A 21,934-nucleotide genomic window follows, 5' to 3' on the forward strand; every position below is an offset into this window, starting at 1 on the left:
AGTTCATGACATGTGTGAATTCACATCTGAACAACAATTCCAACCCTGAACACCAATTCACAAACTTCAGGTCGCAGCCGTTGCCGGCATTAATGCGGCAACGGCTGCGACCTGAGGTATGGATTCTAATACACAATAATATCAGTAATAGAGGTATGGTTCCTAGTCATCTGTAAGAATGTACCACGAGCTCTAGCATCGAATTTAATGACGTCGGTTTATAGACACCTCGGGATACCGACGATTATAGATCATCAGCAGATTGCTTCTTTCGTCGATATCAGCATTTTGCCTCTTTTTACCATTTCTTTAGTTTCGTGTAACTTAGTGCTGAAATATGAGCAGGAACGTACTCAGCAATGAAGCATTTTTTAAGTCATTCAGCCACTGAGTTATCAGCTCCCAAAAGAGAGCTGTTGAATTGACCCTTTCCGGTTCACTATAAAAGGCGAGGGGAAAGTTTCTAAGCGATATTTAGGTATTTCAGGGCAAAGCAATCACATCCGAACCAAGTCAAGACCACGACGAAACTAATATTTATACCGTGGTATATAATCGCGTTATGCATAGCCTACACAGTATTCCAATTGTTCTCTCATCATGTAGTACATAGTTTTCATAATGTACATAAAACAATTTTTGCTGTATTGCATACGTACAGTGTGCAAATGATACAATGCCTGCACTTTTTTTCTCGTCTTGTACATGGTTCGCCCTTCTCTCTCTCTCTCTCTCTCTCTCTCTCTGTGAATCTCCCCTTTCAAGCATAGACAGAAGCTATGGCGTGTCGGCTCCTTGTAGTCCCCAAATTATCCATCTGCAATTATCCATTCCCTCGTTCTAAGCCAAACGTCTCCATTAAGATTCTGCGCCAAAACAGTGTCGCCTACGATACGAGTGTGACGTCAGCGACTTCCCTGTATTTGCACTTATTCGTGCTCATTCTATGCACAAGCATACCACTCAAGTTTCAATAATGGGTACTCGCTTGTTTTCCAACGCAGTGCAATCCATTATTTATGAGTTGGCAGTTAACTGGCTTCGGACGGACGTTTCCAAAGTATGCGATGTGGGGGAATTTCGAGTTGACGTTGCCCTTCGTCACGCTTTCTCCTTACATTCCAAGCGTCCAATCTCGGTAAACGTCACCTGTCTGGTATTCCTGGCTCGAATTCCATCAGCGGAGCTTAGCCACTCGCCCACACTCCTCTCTTATAAGACAGCCGCGACAACTACTTGAGTGGCAAACCAGCGACGTCATCTAGGTGTCGGCCACAAGAAGAAAGACAGCACGTTGTGCGAAACGAACGGCCTGTCCACTACTATCTGCGGCTAAAAAAATAACAAGAAAAAAGCAAATTCTCCCGTCCACCGCACGCGCTTTCGCCACAGTGCGCCACGACAAGCGGGCACGGCGCTTGCGTCCAGGCCTTGGGGCAGCACGAAAGGCGCGCGCGCTCACTATCGCACCACCAGTTGCTCGACCAGCAAGCGAAACGAGGAGGGATGGGGACGAGGAGGTCTGGCGAGGAGGAGGCGTGTCTGCATGGTCGTCGTTCGTACAGCCGGGGCCGTTGGCGGTAAGGCACGGCCACGAATCCCAGCTCGTTTTTAATGGGTGCCGCCGTCATGGCTGCAGCGGGCGGCGGCAGCAGCAGCAGCAGCAGCTTGGGTGTGCTCGCCCGAGCGGCTTCATTTCTCAGGGGCCACTCCCAACAACCCCTCTCTTGTCGAGCACCGAGAAGACGCGGACGAAGCGCGCCAGAGACGGACGCGCGCGCCTAATGAAGAGAAGCCCCCCCCCCCCCCCCCTATCTTTTCACCCCCACTAGCTCCCTCTAGCGCTTGTGCGGACCATCTTCGCGCGGACGTGCTCCACGGCTCGAGCAAGCGAGATCGCACCGCCTGCGAGGCACGCACGAAAGAGAATGAGTGGACAGCGGTGACCATGTGTGTGCGCGCCGCGTGTGCCGTACACACGAGCTGCGGTATATAGTGCGGCCCGCTTCGGCGAAGAGAGGGCATTCATTGTCAGCGCTATTATTATTTTTTTTCGAGCTCTATGCGAAGAGGAGGAGGGGGCGCCACGCTCCATCACACCGTTGCGCCACACACACAAACGCGCAATGTCACGCTGCTCTCGCGTGCGGAATTAATGGGGGAGCATTACCCTTCGGGTGCAACTACGCCCGCGACATTTTGCCGTCGTGCCATCTTAGGAGAATCGGTCTGCAGTCTCCCCTGTGCGATTATAAAGCATCCTATTTCTCTCTCCCGTACTAAAGAACTAAACAACTACGCATGTTTCGGGCGCAGTTTATGTCCCCCTTACCCCCAACACAGCTATAATGCTTTTTTCTCTGTGCAGTGAACGAAGTCTGTGGTATATCGAAGAGGCATGATGTGGCTCGTGAAACGTCACAGCGAATCGGGCGAACAAATGCTTAGAACGATTTAACCCTGCACGCCGTCACTTCTTAATAACACTGGGCGAGAGGAAGAGTCGTTTGCGGAAAGCAGGACGCTCATAGCGTGAAGAAAAGTTGCGGTCTACCGAATATTCGACACCACAAAAAATTTAAAACGTGATGTCTACCTTTCTTTCTTTTTTTTTCAGCTTGTTTTGTTGCATAACTAAGTGTGTATTTAAGTAAAAGCGTGGAAGCCTCCCTCATCTGAATTTGGATTAGCTGCTTATTGAACTTGTCGTCCATAAGCCAACGCCAGTAACTGTCTGTTAGATCCCTTCGCATACCTTGACAGCTCCTGTATCCTTTCTCGAGTAACTCTCGTTCCTGGGTCGGCAATAATCACTATGTAGGCATATTTACCCGAACGGCTTCCACAAGCCAACGAGAATCATTCGATTGGCAAACTACAAAGTCAGTGGTATTTTGCTTTACAACAGCGCAAGTAAATAAATACGAAGGGAGGAGAGGCAATATGTTGGAGTAGAAAATGTTAGAAAGCGTGCTACTCCCCATAACAAGCGTGTGTAGAGGGAAAGAGAGACGAAAGAGATGAGTATGACAGCACTACGGGTGCAATAGAGTCGTTATATATATAAAAAAGCCTTTTATATAGATAGCAGATACATGCAATTTGAACAAGCACCACAGACGGATTATTTAATGCGGACGGGGGATGTGACACGCACTACCATATAATTTCTGTTCCACCACATTCAGGTTGATTATATTTCAGGCTTCCGGGGCTCCTAACAATTATTGTGCAAATATTTGCACAACTATACCTAAGCCACTACTGTGCCCGGGACGTTACAGTGTTTTTCACACTATGTAGAGCTGAATGAACGTTGCAGAAAATAAACAAAGATGCAGACAGGCAATGAAAAGAAGTTAACGAGACGGCGAAATGTTTACGTTCAAGGAAATACTACAAGCTTGGTAACTCGAAACAAGAGGGGAAAAAAGCCTCCCATACTTGCCCGGATCTGCTCATGCCTGCATCGTAAAGACAGAAATAAACGCGTACAGCCCCTTTACAAATCCGTACGCGCCGAGGTTTCAACGAGCGAAATAAGTAAGTCATCGAACACTGAGATTTACAAACGTCGACCACACTAGAGTAAGCGAACACCTCGCTTGTTAACTCGGTGAATAAAGCATGGCCCTTAACAAAGCCATTCTCGACAGGTGCAGCTAAATAGGCCGGAAGGAACCTCGTCGAAGTGTAGTATAAATAGTCTCTGCCTTATGCACGCTCAAACCCTCGGCTTGAATGAACGGGCACGAAGCGGATGAACAAGCAATCGCGTGCGTCTGCGCACTAAGCAGGGAGGACGAGAGGAAGGGGGGGGGGGGGGGGGGATAAGAGGTGGAGGTCGTCAATAGCGCGGTATTTACGCGCGTACCGAGCGGCATCTGAGCAATGGTCTCCCATTAGCGCGCCATGCATGAGCCCGTACAGAAAGCGCCCCAACCCTCTTCTATATAATACTGCTAGGCAACTGTACTCGTTCGAGAAGCGCTCCCCTGGAACATGCTGGTGGTATAGTGGTGGCGGTGCGTAATGGCTGCCAATCGCTCGGCGAAGGTGTGTCCCGGCATTTTCGCCGGACCCGGCGCTATATACTTTCCGTTCGTGTCTTTCGCGTCCGCAGGAAGAAGAAGCCTTTCGCTCGTGCTCCGTCTTTCTCGGCACTTTTACTCTTCGCTCATTATATACGGCACTGCAGTCTTTATTGTTGCTCCGATGAATGCGTCCTGCTTGCTATGCAGGCGTGCCCGTCGCACTTGATCGAGGGCCCGTGAAAAGTTTGCATGCGTTCATTGCCGTTCGCGTAAGCGAAGACGAGGCCGCCGGGGAACGTCGCGCGGATTGCGTAACCCTTAACGGCTAAGTGGGAGCGAAAGCCCGTCGTATTTGTGGTGGCGATATCTCGAACGACTTTATTTGTTCCAGCCATGCAGTGTTCCGGCCAAACGGCACACGAAATGCATACGGCGCACGTTCCTTTTAAATTCTAGTGCACTTAAAAAACTCATATATATTCGGGTGATAATTCTTTAGTTGCGAACATTGCCGGTCGCCGCGTGGTTTCTTGAGCTATACAGGAATTCAGAGTTCATTGACAAGTGTCGCCGATATATCGCACAATAAATGCTCTTCAAAGCCACCTACGTATCGTTTTGATGTTGGTAATCGTTAGTGTCTTACCAGGCAAGTATAATTGTACAAGCCGCTAGCGACAAAATTGGTGAAGAAAACTGCATTCATAGCGTACACATTGAAAACGATAAGCATGGCTGCATGTTATATAGGCGGCATGCAATATCCTTGCTTTTGTCGCAGCGCAGCCAATTACACGCGAGAGTGACGTCACATATAATTTTACTCGCGCGAGCGCATTTCAGCACAGCGGGCCCTTCCTTACAGATGCACGCGTCAATGTCAGTGATGCAGTGAGCACGCACTCATAATTAGCCTAAAGTGCGATAAGCATTACTAGGAAAATTATCACCGTAAGTGGTGTCAAACTACTATAAGGAACATTTCTCGCCCAGCACGCAGAAGTACATAATTCACCGTGCGTGAGTTGAATTCGTCTGGAACCACGATAAAAACCGGCCATCCTGACTACTTACCAAGAAACCACTTCTTGGAATAAGATGACTTATGTGCACGCGCATAGACATTACAGATAGCGCAACGTTCGTAACCAACGCGTGCTACACTGTGTCGCTCCTCTTGACACGTCGGTGCACGATTTCTCGCACTAACGAGCAGGTAAGCATGATCGCTGTATAGTTACCAACGGTCTAGCATCGTCGTCACCAATTTACGATTGCGCCGGCGCAAGCTTGCCTAACTAAAACCGTGCCCACGCGTACGGCCACGCACACGCCCGCATCGTCCTTGTTATATGACTATAGCAATATATATGGCTATGTTATATATGTTATATGGCTATGGACTACCAGAGGGAGGAGGAGGAATAAACATTTATTCAAGAAAAATGAAAAAAAAAATAAGATAGCGGGAGCACACAAAAGTATACGGCTGGCCGACAACCGCAACGAAGGCTTGTGCTGGTCTCACTGATTCTGTGCAATGCCACTTGAGTTAGAACCGTGCGCTTATACTCCCTTACAGTGTGCACGACAAAGCGATCCCGCGTTTTTATTACGCTATGTGTTTTGAGGAATCCATCGTCAGAAGTTGACGCTGGATTAAAACGCGCACGCAAGTGGCTGTTTCTCTTAGAGAAACGAGAGTTTCAGGAAAAGTTGGGAAGTTGCCGACGAAGTACTGAGCACGCAAACAAACGCCGATATCGATATCCCCTCCCCGCCTCCCCTCTCCGCTATCACACAAATACACACACGCACGCACGCACGCAGTCAAGAGAAAGTCATATGTATCCTCACTCGCGTGTGAGAGTGCATTTGCTGTTATATTCAGCGTTTCTATCCTGCCATCGTTTTCACCTGCAATATTCGCTCTGTTAGGTAAGGAAGCTGCACTTTTCGGCAGCGCTGCTCTAGATGGGCCACGCTTGTTGGCGGAGGGATGCAGAGGTTGAATGTCCTCTTCCGCCGCACTGCACGCAATTAGCGAGACGGGGGTGTAGCTGCCTCGCTTAGCGGCCATCGCCGCCGCCGCTGCCGCTGCCATGTCCGTGGCCTGAACGCGAGGCCGCTGCCGCTCCCAAGTAGCGCGCGCGCGCGCGCACTGGTGAAAAAACACGGCCGGGGAGGAGCGGCGCGCGAATACCAATGCGGCCGCGGCGTCCTCCCGGGGCCCCTTTTGTTCCCGGCCAAGGGACGACGGTGCGGCTGCCACACCTTGGCAGCGGCGGCTGCGCTGTGTCCGGGCGGTCGCCGGCATAAATCATGGTTCCCATTAAACGATTCAATTATATACCTTTTGCGAGCCGACCACGCGGGGAACACATTCGGCCGCCGCGTACACAACTGCGAGCCAGAGAGCGCGCGCGCACACGCGTACACAGCCTCGACAACTTGCCTGCAGCGTTTGCGAAGGTTCGCGCGCGCCGTAATGTGCAGCGACACACGTAGTGGATGATTGCCGGTCCCTCATTGCAAATCACTCGCCTATTCACCTTCATATATGCCCTGTTTTCGCAAGTGCCCGCCTATCCTGCCGAACAATGCGTTGTTTGAAAACACCGTGCGGATAGTCTCCCGCAGCGACGGAAGACCGGGTGAGAGGGAGGGAAGGTGGCTGGCGACAACCACTTGCCGATCGACTCGTGGACGAGCAGCGAACGCAGTCGTCATACGTCTTTCTTTCGGCTCTCAATTCCTACGGTGGTCTAACCTATCTCTCTCTCTCTCTTTCAGAAACGCGTCATTCCAGGACATCGCGCTGACAGCCTCCTGCGGGGCGAAAGACGTCCAAGTGGTGTGGGCGGGCGCGTCCTCTTCCAAGAATTTCGCGAGAAGGACCGGCCCTCGCCCACGAAGAGCACTGCACGGAACTGCTGCGGCGGCGGCACGCATACTCGCCGAGCCAACGGCGCGCGGCCACCTCGGCTCGCGACAACGCCTGGCCGCGCGTCGTTATTCACCGCTGGTGCCCATCAGAGGCGGCGGCGGCGGCAGCGCGCGCTCCTTGCGGGTCCATAGCGCACACGCCGCGGCGGCGGGGGCCTGTCAAGAAAGGCCGAGCCCTCTTCGACGGGGACGGCGGTGGGCTCGGTCCTCCGGCCAGGAGGGCGTTGACGCACCCGCCGCCGCGCGCATCGAAATGGGCGGAAGGTGAATGAATCGAGCGCTGCTGCTGATGCTGCTGCTGCTGTTGTACAGTGTCGCCGCTGCAGGAATCTCCACTCCTTCGCCGGACTTGCTCCCCACTTTTCTTGTTATTTGCGTGTTGTTGTTGCTGATGGCCAAGTCTCTGCTGTTCTCGTTTTTTTTTTCTTTATTCTCCTCGTCGCGGGTTGTTCGGGTGCTCTTGGAAGGCCGGATACGATGACGTCACTGTTACGCCACGAGGGAGCTAGGTGAGCCAGAAATCTCGCTGGATTTGCGACTGAACTGTGGGATATATGCACGTGAGCACTGCCAAGCCTAGTGAGCCACGTTCAATATATAACTGGAGGACGGGTACTTACGTACGAAGGGAACGCGAGACCGGAATAGCTCGCTGTTTAGCGTCGTCAGCCGTTGTACGTGTGTGGCGTTTCCGAGCTGTACGTGTCTGATGAATCCAGAAAAAGAGCATTTGTATATGGGAATGCTGCCAGCATAGCGTGTAGTAGGCGCCTTGCTACTAGGATCTGCTCAAACTCAAGTCTGAACGTTACAATACAGGAATGTCCGCGTCGTCTTTGTGGGCGTTCTGTAAAGTGCATCCGGTGACGTGCAACACTGTTTATTGAATTTTACCCGAGTTACTGAAAGGCGAAAAGTTCGTATTGAAGCCCTGACATGCTCCACAGGCTAACATGGATGGTACAATGTTCCCGCAAGGACCACTGGTTCTTTATGACGGAGGTGTCACGGCATCTCCCAATGCATGGCCTCTTAGATCTGGAGGCGCGCGCACCACGCACCGCCAGATCTCGGAGGCCAAGCCCAACGTTTCCGAGTAAGGTTTTCCGGTTACATAGTGGCACTTACCATCGCTGAGGGCGACAGCTCTAGCTCTAGCGGACTCGTGTGCCGCCGACGACGGTATAGAACTGAAGATGTGGAGACTCACCGTGTGGTTCCAGTTTTTCCCTGATTGCTTTAGTAACACGCAATGCATTAGCGTTTGCATCCGAAAGTCGGCTCGGTCGGAGCAGCTTCCTAGCACCCTCCCTCAATTTGCCTCAATCTGAAGAAACCTTTACGTCAAGAAGCAAATAAGAAGAAAATTTTCTTTGACGAAGATCTGGGGAGGGTAGCGAGACATTCTTGGGACACAAGAACAATTAAGATATTGACGTTTTCCTTTGATGCATTGCGCTTGGTTTTAACCCGTTGCGTTAATTTATGAATATAGATTTGGTGGAAATATGTAACCTGTAATATATAATGTTGATATTTTTGTCTGCATTTAATTCTATATCAAGTGCCATACACAGAATTTCGAAATTGTTCTAGTTGCTCAGTTATGACGTTGTAAACTTGCCATCTTTGTTTCTTGAAATCTAGCAATAGTTGTGATAGATAGATAGATAGATAGATAGATAGATAGATAGATAGATAGATAGATAGATAGATAGATAGATAGATAGATAGATAGATAGATAGATACTGTCAAAATGGTCACGCCTTCTTTGGGTCATTGATGAAGGCACACATACAGGCTATTTCCTGCAAGACACGCCTACTTGAGTGACATGCATGCGCATACAATTGCGCAGTGACATGGCGTGACTTTTATCGCACAGACGGCGGAGTCACGCGTGTTCACTGCGTAGCTGTATCCGTTACAACAGGCGTTCCGGAATCGTAAACAGAGCCATGCAGTTTTTGCACAGAAATCGGTCGACGGCACGATGCCTGTTCGGTTCGCGGACCTGTAAGGAAAAGTTGCTGGCGGTGCATGACGGTCGACGAGAGGGAAGGATAGAGGTCCGTGTAACCACGTCAACACCTGCGCGGACAGCCGTCGAATCCCTCGGCGGGGTTTTTTTCGTCTTCAGCTGCGAGCTTCTTTCACGCCCGCTCGAGCTCGCGGACCACGCGACGAAAGCGTATAGAGCCGAACGCGATCGAGACGTAAAACTCGGCTCGACAAGAACTGTGCAGCATTGTGGAAGGCCCATATGGAGAAATAAACCAATCAGTCTTCGATGTTTCAAGATGCGCGCAGGAAAGCAACGTCAGTGACTGGATGTATACCTTAACTCTTGCGAGTGTACATAATTGACTGTCGTAATTGACCAGGGCGACAGCCGACCATAAACTGTCATCATGCGCAATTGTGCAAATGTGGCTCCTGAATAGTGGGCTGAAGCTTAATCAACGAAAGGAATTGGAACCGATGGGTCCTGTTTTAGCTAGTCATAACAACACAAAGCCAACGGACAATGAAGTCAGGACTAGCATAGGGGATATTAACTGTGGTCTTAATTTAAATGTGGAAATAAAGAAAGAAAACGAGAATGAAAGTGGACGAAAAGACAACTTGGCACCGGTGGGAGCCGTACTAAACATATTCCGCATTACGCGTGATGAGGCCGATCAAGCTATACGGCGGCGACTGTTCCTCGTCCACTTTCTTGGTACAGATCTGGCCCTGCATGAGCGTTAGCCAGTGCCACTTATAATTTTGGTGAAGGAGCTCAGTCATTCACAATAACACTGCACCGTATTAGAGGGACATGGTGTAGATATACGCACGCGCCTGAGCCCCATCAGACACAGTTGAAGAACTAGCGGCGGCGAGGAATTTTCGCGGCTGTCATGGCGCGCGGCGCCATCAGCAGAAGCGGGCGTCATCGAGCGTTTCTTGGTCGAGACGCAGAGCCGCCACCAGCGCCGTGCGCCGCGGACGGACAGGCCCGCGGCGGGGGAGGTGTCACTTGGCCGGGGCTTCATTTGCAAGTTGATTGAAATGGCTCGCGCGTACATGGGAGCGCATGCAGCGCGCGCTCGCAAGCCCCAACCGATTGCACCCACACGACACGCTGCCAGACCTGACTCTATATGCTCGCCTGTGACCCCGGTTCGGTGACCCCTCTCGGTCGCCACGGCGGTTCGATCGCGCCGGCGGCGTGAAAGCATGCGAAGGAGCGCCAACCAACCCATTCAGATTGTCGACGACGACATCGCTTTCATGTATACCTATATTTTCTTTTTTTTTCGCTTTTTTTTTTTAATCGCGGCTCGCGTATATGCGTGTATGTTCGACCACCCAGAGAGCCGCGCGTCTCCGCGAAGTGAACGCGAACGCGCAGAGACCTGACAGCGATGTCAGCGGCCATTACGGCGATAACTCGGCGATCGGCAGTGCGGCCACGATTGTGCTCTCTGCTGCACGCGTAACAGTACATGCGACATTCCCCTTCTTCATTGGCTACAATCATTCTTGCGTCACGAGTTCGCCAGCGGAACAATGTCCTGCTCGAGCGAAACCGGGTATACGTATTCACGAAGCAGTTCGGACGCTAGAGCGATTGGCAAGAGATGGTGGGCATGGCCCACTGTGGTTGCGAACCGAGTAGTATAGGAGAAGGGGACCGGCCAACGGCAAACAGTTCTTACGAACGAAAAGTTTTGTTCGTATGGGCCCGGGTATGCACTACACGGTTATCGATAAGCGGGAGCTCGTGGGCAGAGCGAGCTTGAATGTGCGTCTACTTGTTAAATCATGACAGGTTTCTGGTTACGTGCTTACTGTAACGTAAAACGAAAAAAAAAAAAATACGAGGCACAGGTAACTTTATAACAACCCCTGTTTCATTACCGTCATAATTATCAACATTTCCAGGACATCAAGAAATATATAATGTAGCAAAATAGTTGTTAAGACAACTACAGTAATTTAGTTGCATTCGTTATCTCGTTAAAGCGACGTTTTAAAAGAGGGACCTCGCGAGTTTTTGTTGGGTGCACGTTCGTAAACAAAGAAGAAGAAGAGTGTCGTCAGAAGAATCAGAAGAAGAAGAAGAAGAAAAGAAGAAGAAGAGCTCGCCAGTGCATTTCAGCGATATTCAGTGAAACGGAGCGCGAAATGATCCTCCGTGCTCGAGCGGTAGGTGTTTCCGCGTGCGATGGCGGTGAGCCGCTGGCCGCGCCGGCGGAGAGCTTCGTTTTCGTCGACGGAAGGCGAAGCGTCCGGTCCGCCAGGCTACGATGTTCCCGACAGAACAAGCGTCGTAAAAAACAGCAAAAATTTGATGAAGGCATTGAGGGAACAGCTGCTCGAGAAAGGACTGGCCTCTGGGGCACGCCAAGATACTTTTCGAGGGCAGGATTATACACATAATCCGAGGGCGAGAAATGCAGAGAGCACACCATCGGTTTCTCTGGCTCTTTTGCTGTTTTATCATCGGCAGAGCACTGAGCCATTGCGAACGCCGGGGAGCCGGGGCTCACCGCGCGACACCACATGAAAGGACACAATCGAGTCAACACTGCCGCTGCCCCTGAGCAAGCACCTTGGGCCATTTATACAGCCCTCAACACTACACACACGAGGCATTTTCTGGCTGTTTCCCGCGAAGTCAACGTTTTTTGAGCCACGCAACACGCAACCAACCAAACACCGTAGAGCGGAACAGGCGCGCGCGACGATGCATTGACCAAAAACGAAACTACGAAACTATCACGACCGGATGTATCGCCATGCCATTTTTTCTTATTTATTTAATTTTGTGCTAAACTTGTACTTCCTCGCTTGAAACGGTTTAAAAAGTTGGCAAATGCTGTTTATGTACGTTTAAGGTGTATTTCATTTTGCGTTTTATTAACAGCGATAAATCGCTCTCGACCAATCGCGACCGGCCTACATTTGTAATCTCCGACGTCAGAACGTGTAGTGCGGGAAAAAGTATATAGAAGAAGAAGCAAGAAATAATCATAAAAGAACTAACCGGATTCTCTAAAAGAAAAAAAAAAACGTTTTCTTCTATATTTAAGGAAGCGTTTCAATCTACGAATAGTACGTTGACTAAAGCTCATACCCATCGAGCAATATTTAAAGACAGAGAGAAAGATGAGAAGAAGAATTAAGCAGAAGCAGAAAAGACATCGATCAAAGAATTGCACCGACGTATTAAAGAACAGTGAAGTACCACGTGTCTCTGCGACGACTGTAACAGACTATTAAAGGAAGGAGAAGGGAATTTCGAGACAAAATGATAATTTTGCTGCCCAAGCTTGATAACGGTGGCGGACGTCAGAATTGCTGCATAACGGTTACCCATATCACAAACGAGAGCCTTCGGTTTGCTACTCGAGGCACACCTGTTCGTCACTAATGTCAGCAAGCGAGCTATCGTAGTCTTGATTCCAGCACGTATAGTTGACGTGTGTCGAATGCAGAAAAATACTCAAAGGAAGGCAGTGGTAAATTAAAAAAAAACAGCATTAACTCTAACTAACTGCTACATTCTCTAGTAAAAACGTGCTGCACTCGCACTTATGCTGTCGTCGTAACTGAAACAACCATGCCCGAATGGCCAACGAAATGTTTCGCAACCCCACATGTTAACTTCACGATTAAGCTACAACAGAAAAGAAGATCCATAATAATGATTAAAAAGAAAAGAAGAAAACCACAACTCTCGTACACCTTTACTTCTCGCTAAAATAAGAAATCAACGAAGCCCTTGCAAGGCCATTCAGCCGGTCGCGAAATCGCGAGTAGGGGTAATTACCCGTCTGACTACCTTCGTTCATAACTGGGGCCGTGAAATTGATCGATTAACTTGCCGATTAATCAGCTAATGCGCGTTTATCCTCGACTAATTTTATGATCGATTAAGCTGTCTGGAAGCCACCTCCCTGCATGGCTCTTCTTCTTTTTTTTTTTTTTCTTTTTCTGTTTGGCAGACTTTGCTGTATGTTTATGCACATCTGGACGCACAGTGAGCAGTGAGCCGCTGCATTGCATGCGAGTGTGAGGAAGGTGCACTTCTGTGTTACCTGTCGGCACATTCGAAAAAAAAAAATGAAATTAGAAGAAATAATGGCCTGTGAAGTAGGCGCTGAGGAGAAGTAAGCGCTGAGAGAATATGAAGCGACGAACGTATGGAGGTTAACCTAAAAGGTGTCCCGTTGGCAACCCTACATATAGAGAAGGGGAACGTGGAAATAGAAAGATGAGACAGTGAGAGAAAGTTCTCGGAACACATGCGCGCGTACGGGAGAACACCACGTGATCACAGGTGATCACGCAGGCCGGCCAATCTTTCCAGGCCATTTCAAAGGCATTAACAGATCAAAGAGAAGTTTTCGCTATAGCAGGAGGCTCTCCCAGCAAAAAGATCTATCTGTAATACCCTAGTTACATGGGCACCCTAGTTACATGGGCACTTTTGATCACGATCGACAGTGCACCGCGTGACAGGGTATAAGTCGCAGAGTTTAAGTATGTAAGTCAATGTTGCGGAATGCCGGCTCACCAAAAACTACACTGATTATTAATTGCGGGCGTTGGCACTAGTCAAAAGCTTCCCTTTCTAGCAGCTGCCATTTCCCGCTGGTCTACTCAACGATGGGCGCCATGCATACGCGAGGAAGATGTCACTATAATGCGATGAAGTTCTGGAATACAAGACTCGTTTCTTTTCTCGAAGGTAGCATCACCGTCGCATAAGATGTCATGATGGATATATGCCATCGTAGAGAGGTGCGATGGAACAGGCGTACATTATCTCAAGGTCTATCGATATAACAACTGCAGCAGTGCCTTCCCTACCACACGGCACGTACTGCGTATAAACTGATAGCTCGAGTGGTGATGACGAGCACATATATTGTCGGTGACTTTCTTCCTTTTCTTACATTATTTTTTCGTTGCGTTTGACGTAATCTTGATATGAATTCCTCTACGAGAAAATGTTCCTTGCTCGACTTTGCAAAGCATTTTATTTGCTTTTGACCTAGCCTGCTTCCCTCACGTCGGTCACCATGGACATCGCACAAAAGGAAAGAAAATTGGGAGGGGGTACCATTTAAATTCGGAAAATACATCTCAAGTACTTATCCCCCGTCCTCTATCCTTCCTGCGCCAGCATCGCTTCGTTGCAGCACATTCGGCGCTGTAAACGCACTTCATTTCTACGAGTACTCTCGTGATGTAAACATAAGCCATTCAGCAAATCACGAACATTCATCTCGACTAGTAGTGTGTATTTGCTTTCATTTTTTAAGCAGTAATAGCCACTGCGCTAAATGCCATCACCGGTCACTGCCACACCACGGAAGAACATGTTCCTACGAAATGATAGAGAGACGGGTGAATAAGTACAAAAGTACAGAAGAGAAATAAGTGTTGGTCAGCGGCCAATGCCACGGTCTGTGATACAATTTCGTGACGAGCTCTTCCGGCATGCGCCCGCGTGATGGCGCCACCAGTCCGGGCAGCGGCTAACGGCATGTGTAAACCTCGCCAGCTGTGCGCAACCGCGACACGTCGCATTGCCAGCTGCTTTTCACGTCGCGACAACGAACGTTTTCGCTCTCAGCGCCTGACATTACTGCTGTGTGCGGTAATGCTTGATGATAGCGCAACGCGCGATTCGGACACGGCAGTGCTCGGCTTTGAGATGACGTACGCGCATGCGCCAGTGCGACTGCGCATGTGCGATCGGTACACTCGCATTAATTGCGGCACAGGCGCGAATCGCGCTGCACACACAGTACCTAAGAATGCAGTACAAGCTCCGCCCATAAAACCACGTTGCCGCTGCCTTCTGTGCCTGCGCGCTCCAAAACATAGTTCATGAGAGTCCTGATATTCGAAGTTCGCCTTCCCTATGACGTCACGGAACTTAGCTAACGCAATTGGTTGGCGCATCTGAAAAAATTCTTTAACTTCTCTTACACTTTTCTCTCTCTTCTATTTCCTTGATTTCTACATCCCACTCACTCCAGTGTAGGGTAGCAAATCGAATTTTTCGTCTGGTTAACCCTACTGCCTTTCTTTTCTTTCATCTTTATCTCTTCATCGCTCATTTTTAACTCGCAACCATTTTTTTCTTCGGATATTCTACGCTCATTAAACTATTACTCTTTTTCACAGTCATCTGAACTACTGTGCAATATGTTTGGGTAATAAATATAATACTCACATTACTAGAAGGCGTTACTTGCAATACCAAGCTTTACGCCTCATTTCAATTAGTCACTATAGGACTTATATGCACCAATATTTACCCCAGTCACGACATAATTCTCATTACTCAACTAATCTGTTTTCATTTGGAGTACGCAGTAGGATATCGCCACCAAATTCAAATCACAGGCACGCCTGTCTAATTCAAACATAACGAGATTTGCACATGAATATAACCTATTACTACCCAGAGTTCTCACTAATTATGGAAAGCAAACAGATTTTTTTTCCTCAGCTGTATCTCTTTCGAACCGTTTATTACCCGTTTCAATAAAATCATCCCATATACTTCTTTCTTTTCGTAGTGCTCCACAGAAACTATTCATGATTGAACTACAATAATACCTTTCACTTCTGCCATTGTTCTATAAAAACATTTAATAAATAAATAAATAAATAAATAAATAAATAAATAAATAAATAAATAAATAAATAAATAAATAAATAAAAACAGATACATAAAAAGTGATCACCGTTGTGTAGTAATTTTAACTTTTATTTATTTATTTCTGCTTTTTCCGTGTTGCTTATTTATTCCTTGTTCTGACATACTCTTTAGGCACGCTATTATTGTTATATTGTTGCATTCTCACTATTGTATAATGTTTCCTATGTATTTCCCCTTGTCTGCTAATTATGCATTGTACCTAGACACTTTCTATTATGAGATCCCCCTGACAGTTCTTTCCGAGGGACCTCCTTCTATAAAACCAGCTCATGTATACTATACTGCATTGATTACTTCAATAAATGCTTCAAATCTTAAAGTTGTCACATCCTATGGCTGTTGTGCAGTGTTGCTGGTACTTACACGCGAGTACAAAGAGCCTTATATTTGATCTATCTATCTATCTATCTATCTATCTATCTATCTATCTATCTATCTATCTATCTATCTATCTATCTATCTATCTATCTATCTATCTATCTATCTATCTATCTATCTATCTATCTATCTATCTATCTATCTATCTATCTATCTATCTATCTATCTATCTATCTATCTATCTATCTATCTATCTATCTATCTATCTATCTATCTATCTATCTATCTATCTATCTATCTATCTATCTATCTATCTATCTATCTATCTATCTATCTATCGCAAGGTTTCAAGAAACTGAAACAGCAGGTTCACAACGCCATAACTCCGCAACACGAACAGACTTCGACATTTCGTATATAGATGGCACCTTATATGCGTAGAATTATGTGCAAGCAAAACGAACATTACACGTTAGAGGTAACATAATTCCTACCAATTCTATATTTACAAAATGCCGCAACAGTTTAAAACATGACACACTGCATCACACATATGGAAGATGTCGATATTTCTATATATAGCTAATAAATTTACGCAAAACAATTACACTAGAGATCGACGTAGCATACGAAAGCAACTGCATTGCTCCGCGGCCATCGAGATTCCGAGACTTGGGCCCTTCGCTGATCCCATTCCGACTCCCGGACAGCAAAAGCCGCAGAGCTCGCGTGGTGAAGGCTCGATGAGCGGTCGTTGCGGCCGCCGAAGATGGCAGCCGATCAGCCTGCTCCCTCCCTCTCCCCTCCCGCCGAGGAGGCGCTCGGGGAGGTGGCGCCCCCGGGCGCCTAGCGGCAGCCGCGGACGCTTCGTAACTTCGTGAGACGGCGAGCGCCGGATCACATGTGTGCGCAACGGCGGGACTAAATTATTTTGGATTGATGGTGCCTTACGTTCAAAAAGTCGGAATCTGGAAACAGAGATGCCGTAGGGGGGTAATCCGCGGGTTAAATTTAAATTCAATCCCGGGATTTAACGTGCCAGTCGCTAGTCCCGTCTTTTATGGTGTTCCCTACAAATATGTTGCCGTACCGACTAGCTCGTATTCAAGCGTTAATTAACCGTGCCTTTTCGTTTTTCTTTTCTTCGCCATTCGTGCAATTACAGTAATGATGTTACGAAAGTCAAGTTTGATTCGAATTTTAGAGACAAGAAATAGCTCATCCAGGTCTTGATGAATGGGCCCCTACACAATATTTCACTACAATAATTTTACATTGCGTGCGTTAATTCAATTAATTAACAATAATAAATTAACGATGATAAAGTTTTCCACTCACGTTTATTTTAGAGAAACGAAAGCAAAATGCGGCAGTGAAGTGAAAAAAAATAATCATTATTATTTAGCATCATTCCGGTAGCATCATTCCGGCATTGCATACGATATGTGCACATATACACTCTACAGCTGACTTTAATCAATAAATTCTCGTGTCCGGGAGTATGTGGTGATGAGACGACCGCATAATCCATGGACGGTCGTCGTGTGGATGGCTAGGACGTAGCCAGTTTGGGACATATCAGTGGGGACTCGATCACACCGTCTCACTAAAATCAAATACCATATAAATACTGCCCCAACTATCATGCACCAAGATTTAAAAACATGCAAATGCCACGTAGCTGGACAGAACCGCGCGACTTGCCGCTCGAGGCACTTTGCGTGTACTCGCGGGCTTCTTTAACACTCGAAAAAACTTTTATGTAGCACGTATTGAGCAAGAGAAAGCTGTATCGGGAGTTTTTCATGTTGCTCCACAATTTTCTCTTTGACACTTTTCATCTAACCATAATATTTGAGAATTTGATTAATTAATTGAGACTAATTATGTAATTATGCGGAGTACAAAATAATAATCTGAGTATCTCGAAGCGACCACAAACAACATTACTTTGGTTCTGTCCAGCTACGTTGCATTTGCATATTTAAAAAAATCTTGGTGCATGATAGTTGGGACACCCTGTGTATATAGCACTTCGAGCCACACACGGCTAAGCTTACATGCGGCCACCTCGAAGTCGCTCTCGACTGAGCGGCGGCACATTACCCGGCGTCGTATACACGCAGGGACGGACGCTGGGCAGCACGCGCTCGTCGTGCGAATAGATATGCAGGTTGAGAGGTGGGGCACACGCTTTCCGGCGCGCGCTCAAGAAAATATGAAAGATGAAGGAGAAGTGGGGGCGCATGCGCCACCGGCACTGACCGTGCGCTACCCAGCCGTGCTGACAGGAGTCGCAGAGCCGGTGGCCTCCTCCCTTGCCGGGCGTGAAGCACTCACAGCCGCATCCGGGTCGGGTGCAGCGGATCGCCTGCGGGTGCGGCAGAGAGAAGAAGAGCGCGGCGGTTATTAGAATGGCCGATCGAAAGGCGCGGAGAATGTGCGCGCATCACTGTACAGAGGGAGCGTGCTATATGCGGCCGTGTATAGCAGGGCCGCGCGGGCGATCGCCCGTGGCCGCGCATACACGCGCAGAGCCGCAGCCAAACCCCCCCCCCCCTTACCAGGAGTGCAGCGCATCACTTCTCAAAAGTCAATGGTAACACAAATAAAGAGAGTAAGCAAGCATGCATAGAGATATATGGTGGCAGTTGCTACGATTGACCTCAAGATACAGCGTCGCAGGGCTGTTAAATACCATATAGAGCGGAGGACGCACTTTAGCGCTGAGATTTAGTGCCAGTGCGTAAGAACGACGTGCGCTAATGCGAACGGTAACAGCGTGTTATGTTTGCAAGGAACGATTACTGCGGAAATGCGAGTACAAACGCTGTTAATATTTGCTGACTAGTATCTACACGGGTATCCCTGCGCCGTGCTACTTGTGGCACGGGATCGAACACAAAAAGACATCCGTGATAACGACATCGGTTTTGTTGCACAGAGAAGAAGCTTGCGAATGCAGCGATACCGATCGTATTGATAGGAGAGAAAGAAAATGAAGTGGCTGAGCGATATGCGCGATCAGCTACCGGGATGATCGCGCGGTTAACGTTGTGGCCGTCCGTCAATTATAAGTTCAAGGAATAGAAATTGGCTGCAGTGCGTTGAACAAAAACTCAGCTCTGAACTAAATAAGCAAAGGTGCTAAAGAAATGGCGCAAATAATGCGCAGGTATGGCAAACAAAGAAAGAAAAGGAAAAACGCGTTTTTTCCCGTTTTTTTTTTCTTTCTTTGTGATTTTGCGCCGTGCCGAGTCATGCCATGTGAATACGATAGCCGACAACCCTTAGACAGTTCGTGCTCCTTGGCACATTGCCGAGTCTGCCGAATTCCGATGCGCACCCATGCGGCAATGTTCTATTCGCATCTAATTGACTTACTTGTAAAGCATAAATATTTATTATGTTTCCAATATGCTCCACATTCGTTTGTGTACTTCTGACAACCTCCAGACTCGTCTTCGCAATGCAAATTGTAAGTTTGCTTGAAATGTCTGTCACGTCATCAATACACTTCACTTGTCGAGCTATTGCGACGTTACGACTCTAAAGACACGCCAGTCATCACCTCAGTTCGGTATGCGCCCCGCGCGTTGCAATATTCGCTGGCTATCAAACGAAAAATGCGTATGAAATTAAAAGTAGAGGGAATACGAAGGGTACGCAGAATATAAAACGAAGAGAACGTAGAATACGGAAGTCCGTTACACTATTTCATGTAAGCCGAAGCAAATACAGAAGCAGGCTTTTCCGCATGATGCCTCTTATTGTGGCGAAGCAAGCTTTCAGAGTGACCGTTACACACGCGCAGACTTCTTCGAAATTTAGCCGGGGTTGGTATGCGCATACTGTCTGCTGCACAGCAGTGTCTGTACAGTTGTGTCTACTGTACAGCAGTGTACAGCACATATTGTGTGCAGCAGTGTCTAACTTCATGTTGGACATGACCACATGAGCGACTGAGTCACGCCCTTTGTCCAAAGTAAAAAGCAGTGCAGCGTGAACAATGTAGTTTCTCTCGGACGCCTTATAAAGCACGCTTAGATGCAGAAGATCTCATTGCCCGGAACAAATGGGCTCTGGTACTGGCGGATGACGATACGCTTGGGCGCGGAAGCGCGCGTATTTCCAGGCGTCCATTATCCGACGAAGTTTCCAGCTCGCGATTTACTGCCGGACTTCTTTTACATTTTTTTTCGCTGTTGCGAAACAGAAATACTGAGTTCATAGTAACCTGCAGCGCTCACAGTAACATATATTTATATAGAACTTTATCGCCATGGACGGTGTCAATGTCTACCAGCCGCTTTGACTATATCTTTTGTTGTGTCTTTTCTTTCTATCTCGATATATTTCGCACTTGGAACAAATGGGCAGAAAGAAGGCGACAAAGAAGAAGAGAAGCCCTCGGAAGAATTATGAAGTCTTGGGCTGGCGCGGACAGAACCCCGCACTCAAATATCGCGCTACAGCAACGCTGCGGGCGTGCTTAATTAAGTGCGCCGCCACAGCTTGTCTGGACCGTGTGACTCCGTAAAGAAAATGCCGAAATTCGTCTTCGAGCTGTTGACAGACCTATCACAGAGAGTGGAAAGAACCGAAAGAGGCTCGACTGACAGCGAAAGGGACATACGCTCGGTAGAAAGCATATTGAAAAGACGCTGGTGTATTCTGTCTGTGTCTGTGTGCTCTCGTAACTAAGAAAGTGATACAGTGTTGTGTTCTTGTTACTGTTAAACTTGTCTACACGTCATCTTCTTTAATCGATCACGGCTATACAAGATCTTCAACTACAGCTACAACTACAATGGCAACAATACCCCACATTTTTAACAGAATGTATACTTATTCCTTCTCGCTGTCTTCGTCCTCTGACGTGCACCAAACATTCATTTATAGAATGTGGCAGTAGCGCCTCCTTTAATTACCGACACGCTATCACTGACGAACTCGTCAATCTGTCGGTCGAGTATCGCTATCACCGGCAGTGCGTAAGTTTCTGTTTTACTTGCGATTGCGAAACAATGGAGGACTTCACCCACACCGCAATGCTAAAATAATTAACTGACAGGTGGGCTAATTGGTACAGCGTCACAGTAACTTATCAGAGCGTCATAAACACAACACACCGAAGCGAACCACACGAGACGCGCACTATGCACTACAGCTGAAAATTTATTCGGAAATAGAACAGTCATATTATACTAACGCACTTTATAAGACAGGAAACGAAACCGACTTCAGCGCTAGCCCGGACATTGGAATAAACGGAGTTGCCGTGCTTGACTCTATGGGCTGCAAGGCAAAGCGAGGGCTTTATTTTAATCAAACATGTTTGCTTTCTTAACCTGTTATGCTTTTTGCATGCGCACACTGTAAAAGGAGGCGCCCGAGTGTTTATTCGCAGCCTCAGTTGTCACATGCCGGACTGTCGACCATTCCAATCCCTCATTCAGAATGTTTATAATTTACCGAGGCTGCAAGGCAATCATTCGTTTCAATCAATCATTTATTCATGCAATACGTACAAATACACGGATGTGTGAGTATACAGAAGGAAGTCCCATAGCACAAGGCTTTAAGGGGAGCTCCTCTATGGCCATGTGTTAACAACATAAATCCATGCTGTTAATTTAAACAAACACCAAGTTCTTATTTTCAAAAGCCGGCATCATAGTGCCATCACTTGTAAAACCTACGGCAGAGACAACAGCTGTTCGACTGGCTCTGTCAATCCAAGAGCTGTGAATACGCGCTCGACTGATTTCGATGATCCCGAAGCGTGAATTTCCGATTCCCACGGGGAGCTTAACACTTGAGCGCATTGAGGGGTGCCACATCACTCGCAGACCACTGGTGCGTGTACTCGTGTAGGCTTTTCACTACAGGCGGGGGGATAAA

The 21,934-nt window shown here is 47.8% G+C and overlaps 1 protein-coding gene across 1 annotated transcript in view; it reads right to left on the minus strand.

Moving 5' to 3' along the window:
- Positions 1 to 21,934, minus strand: part of LOC119446677 (uncharacterized) — a 274,791-nt gene that overhangs the window by 99,431 nt on the left and 153,426 nt on the right. The window contains 1 exon segment of the mRNA XM_037711171.2: positions 18,296 to 18,401. Coding sequence (XP_037567099.2) covers positions 18,296 to 18,401 — 106 coding nt within the window.

This window comes from Dermacentor silvarum, chromosome 3 (genome assembly GCF_013339745.2).
Source record: "Dermacentor silvarum isolate Dsil-2018 chromosome 3, BIME_Dsil_1.4, whole genome shotgun sequence".
Lineage (NCBI taxonomy): Eukaryota > Metazoa > Arthropoda > Arachnida > Ixodida > Ixodidae > Dermacentor > Dermacentor silvarum.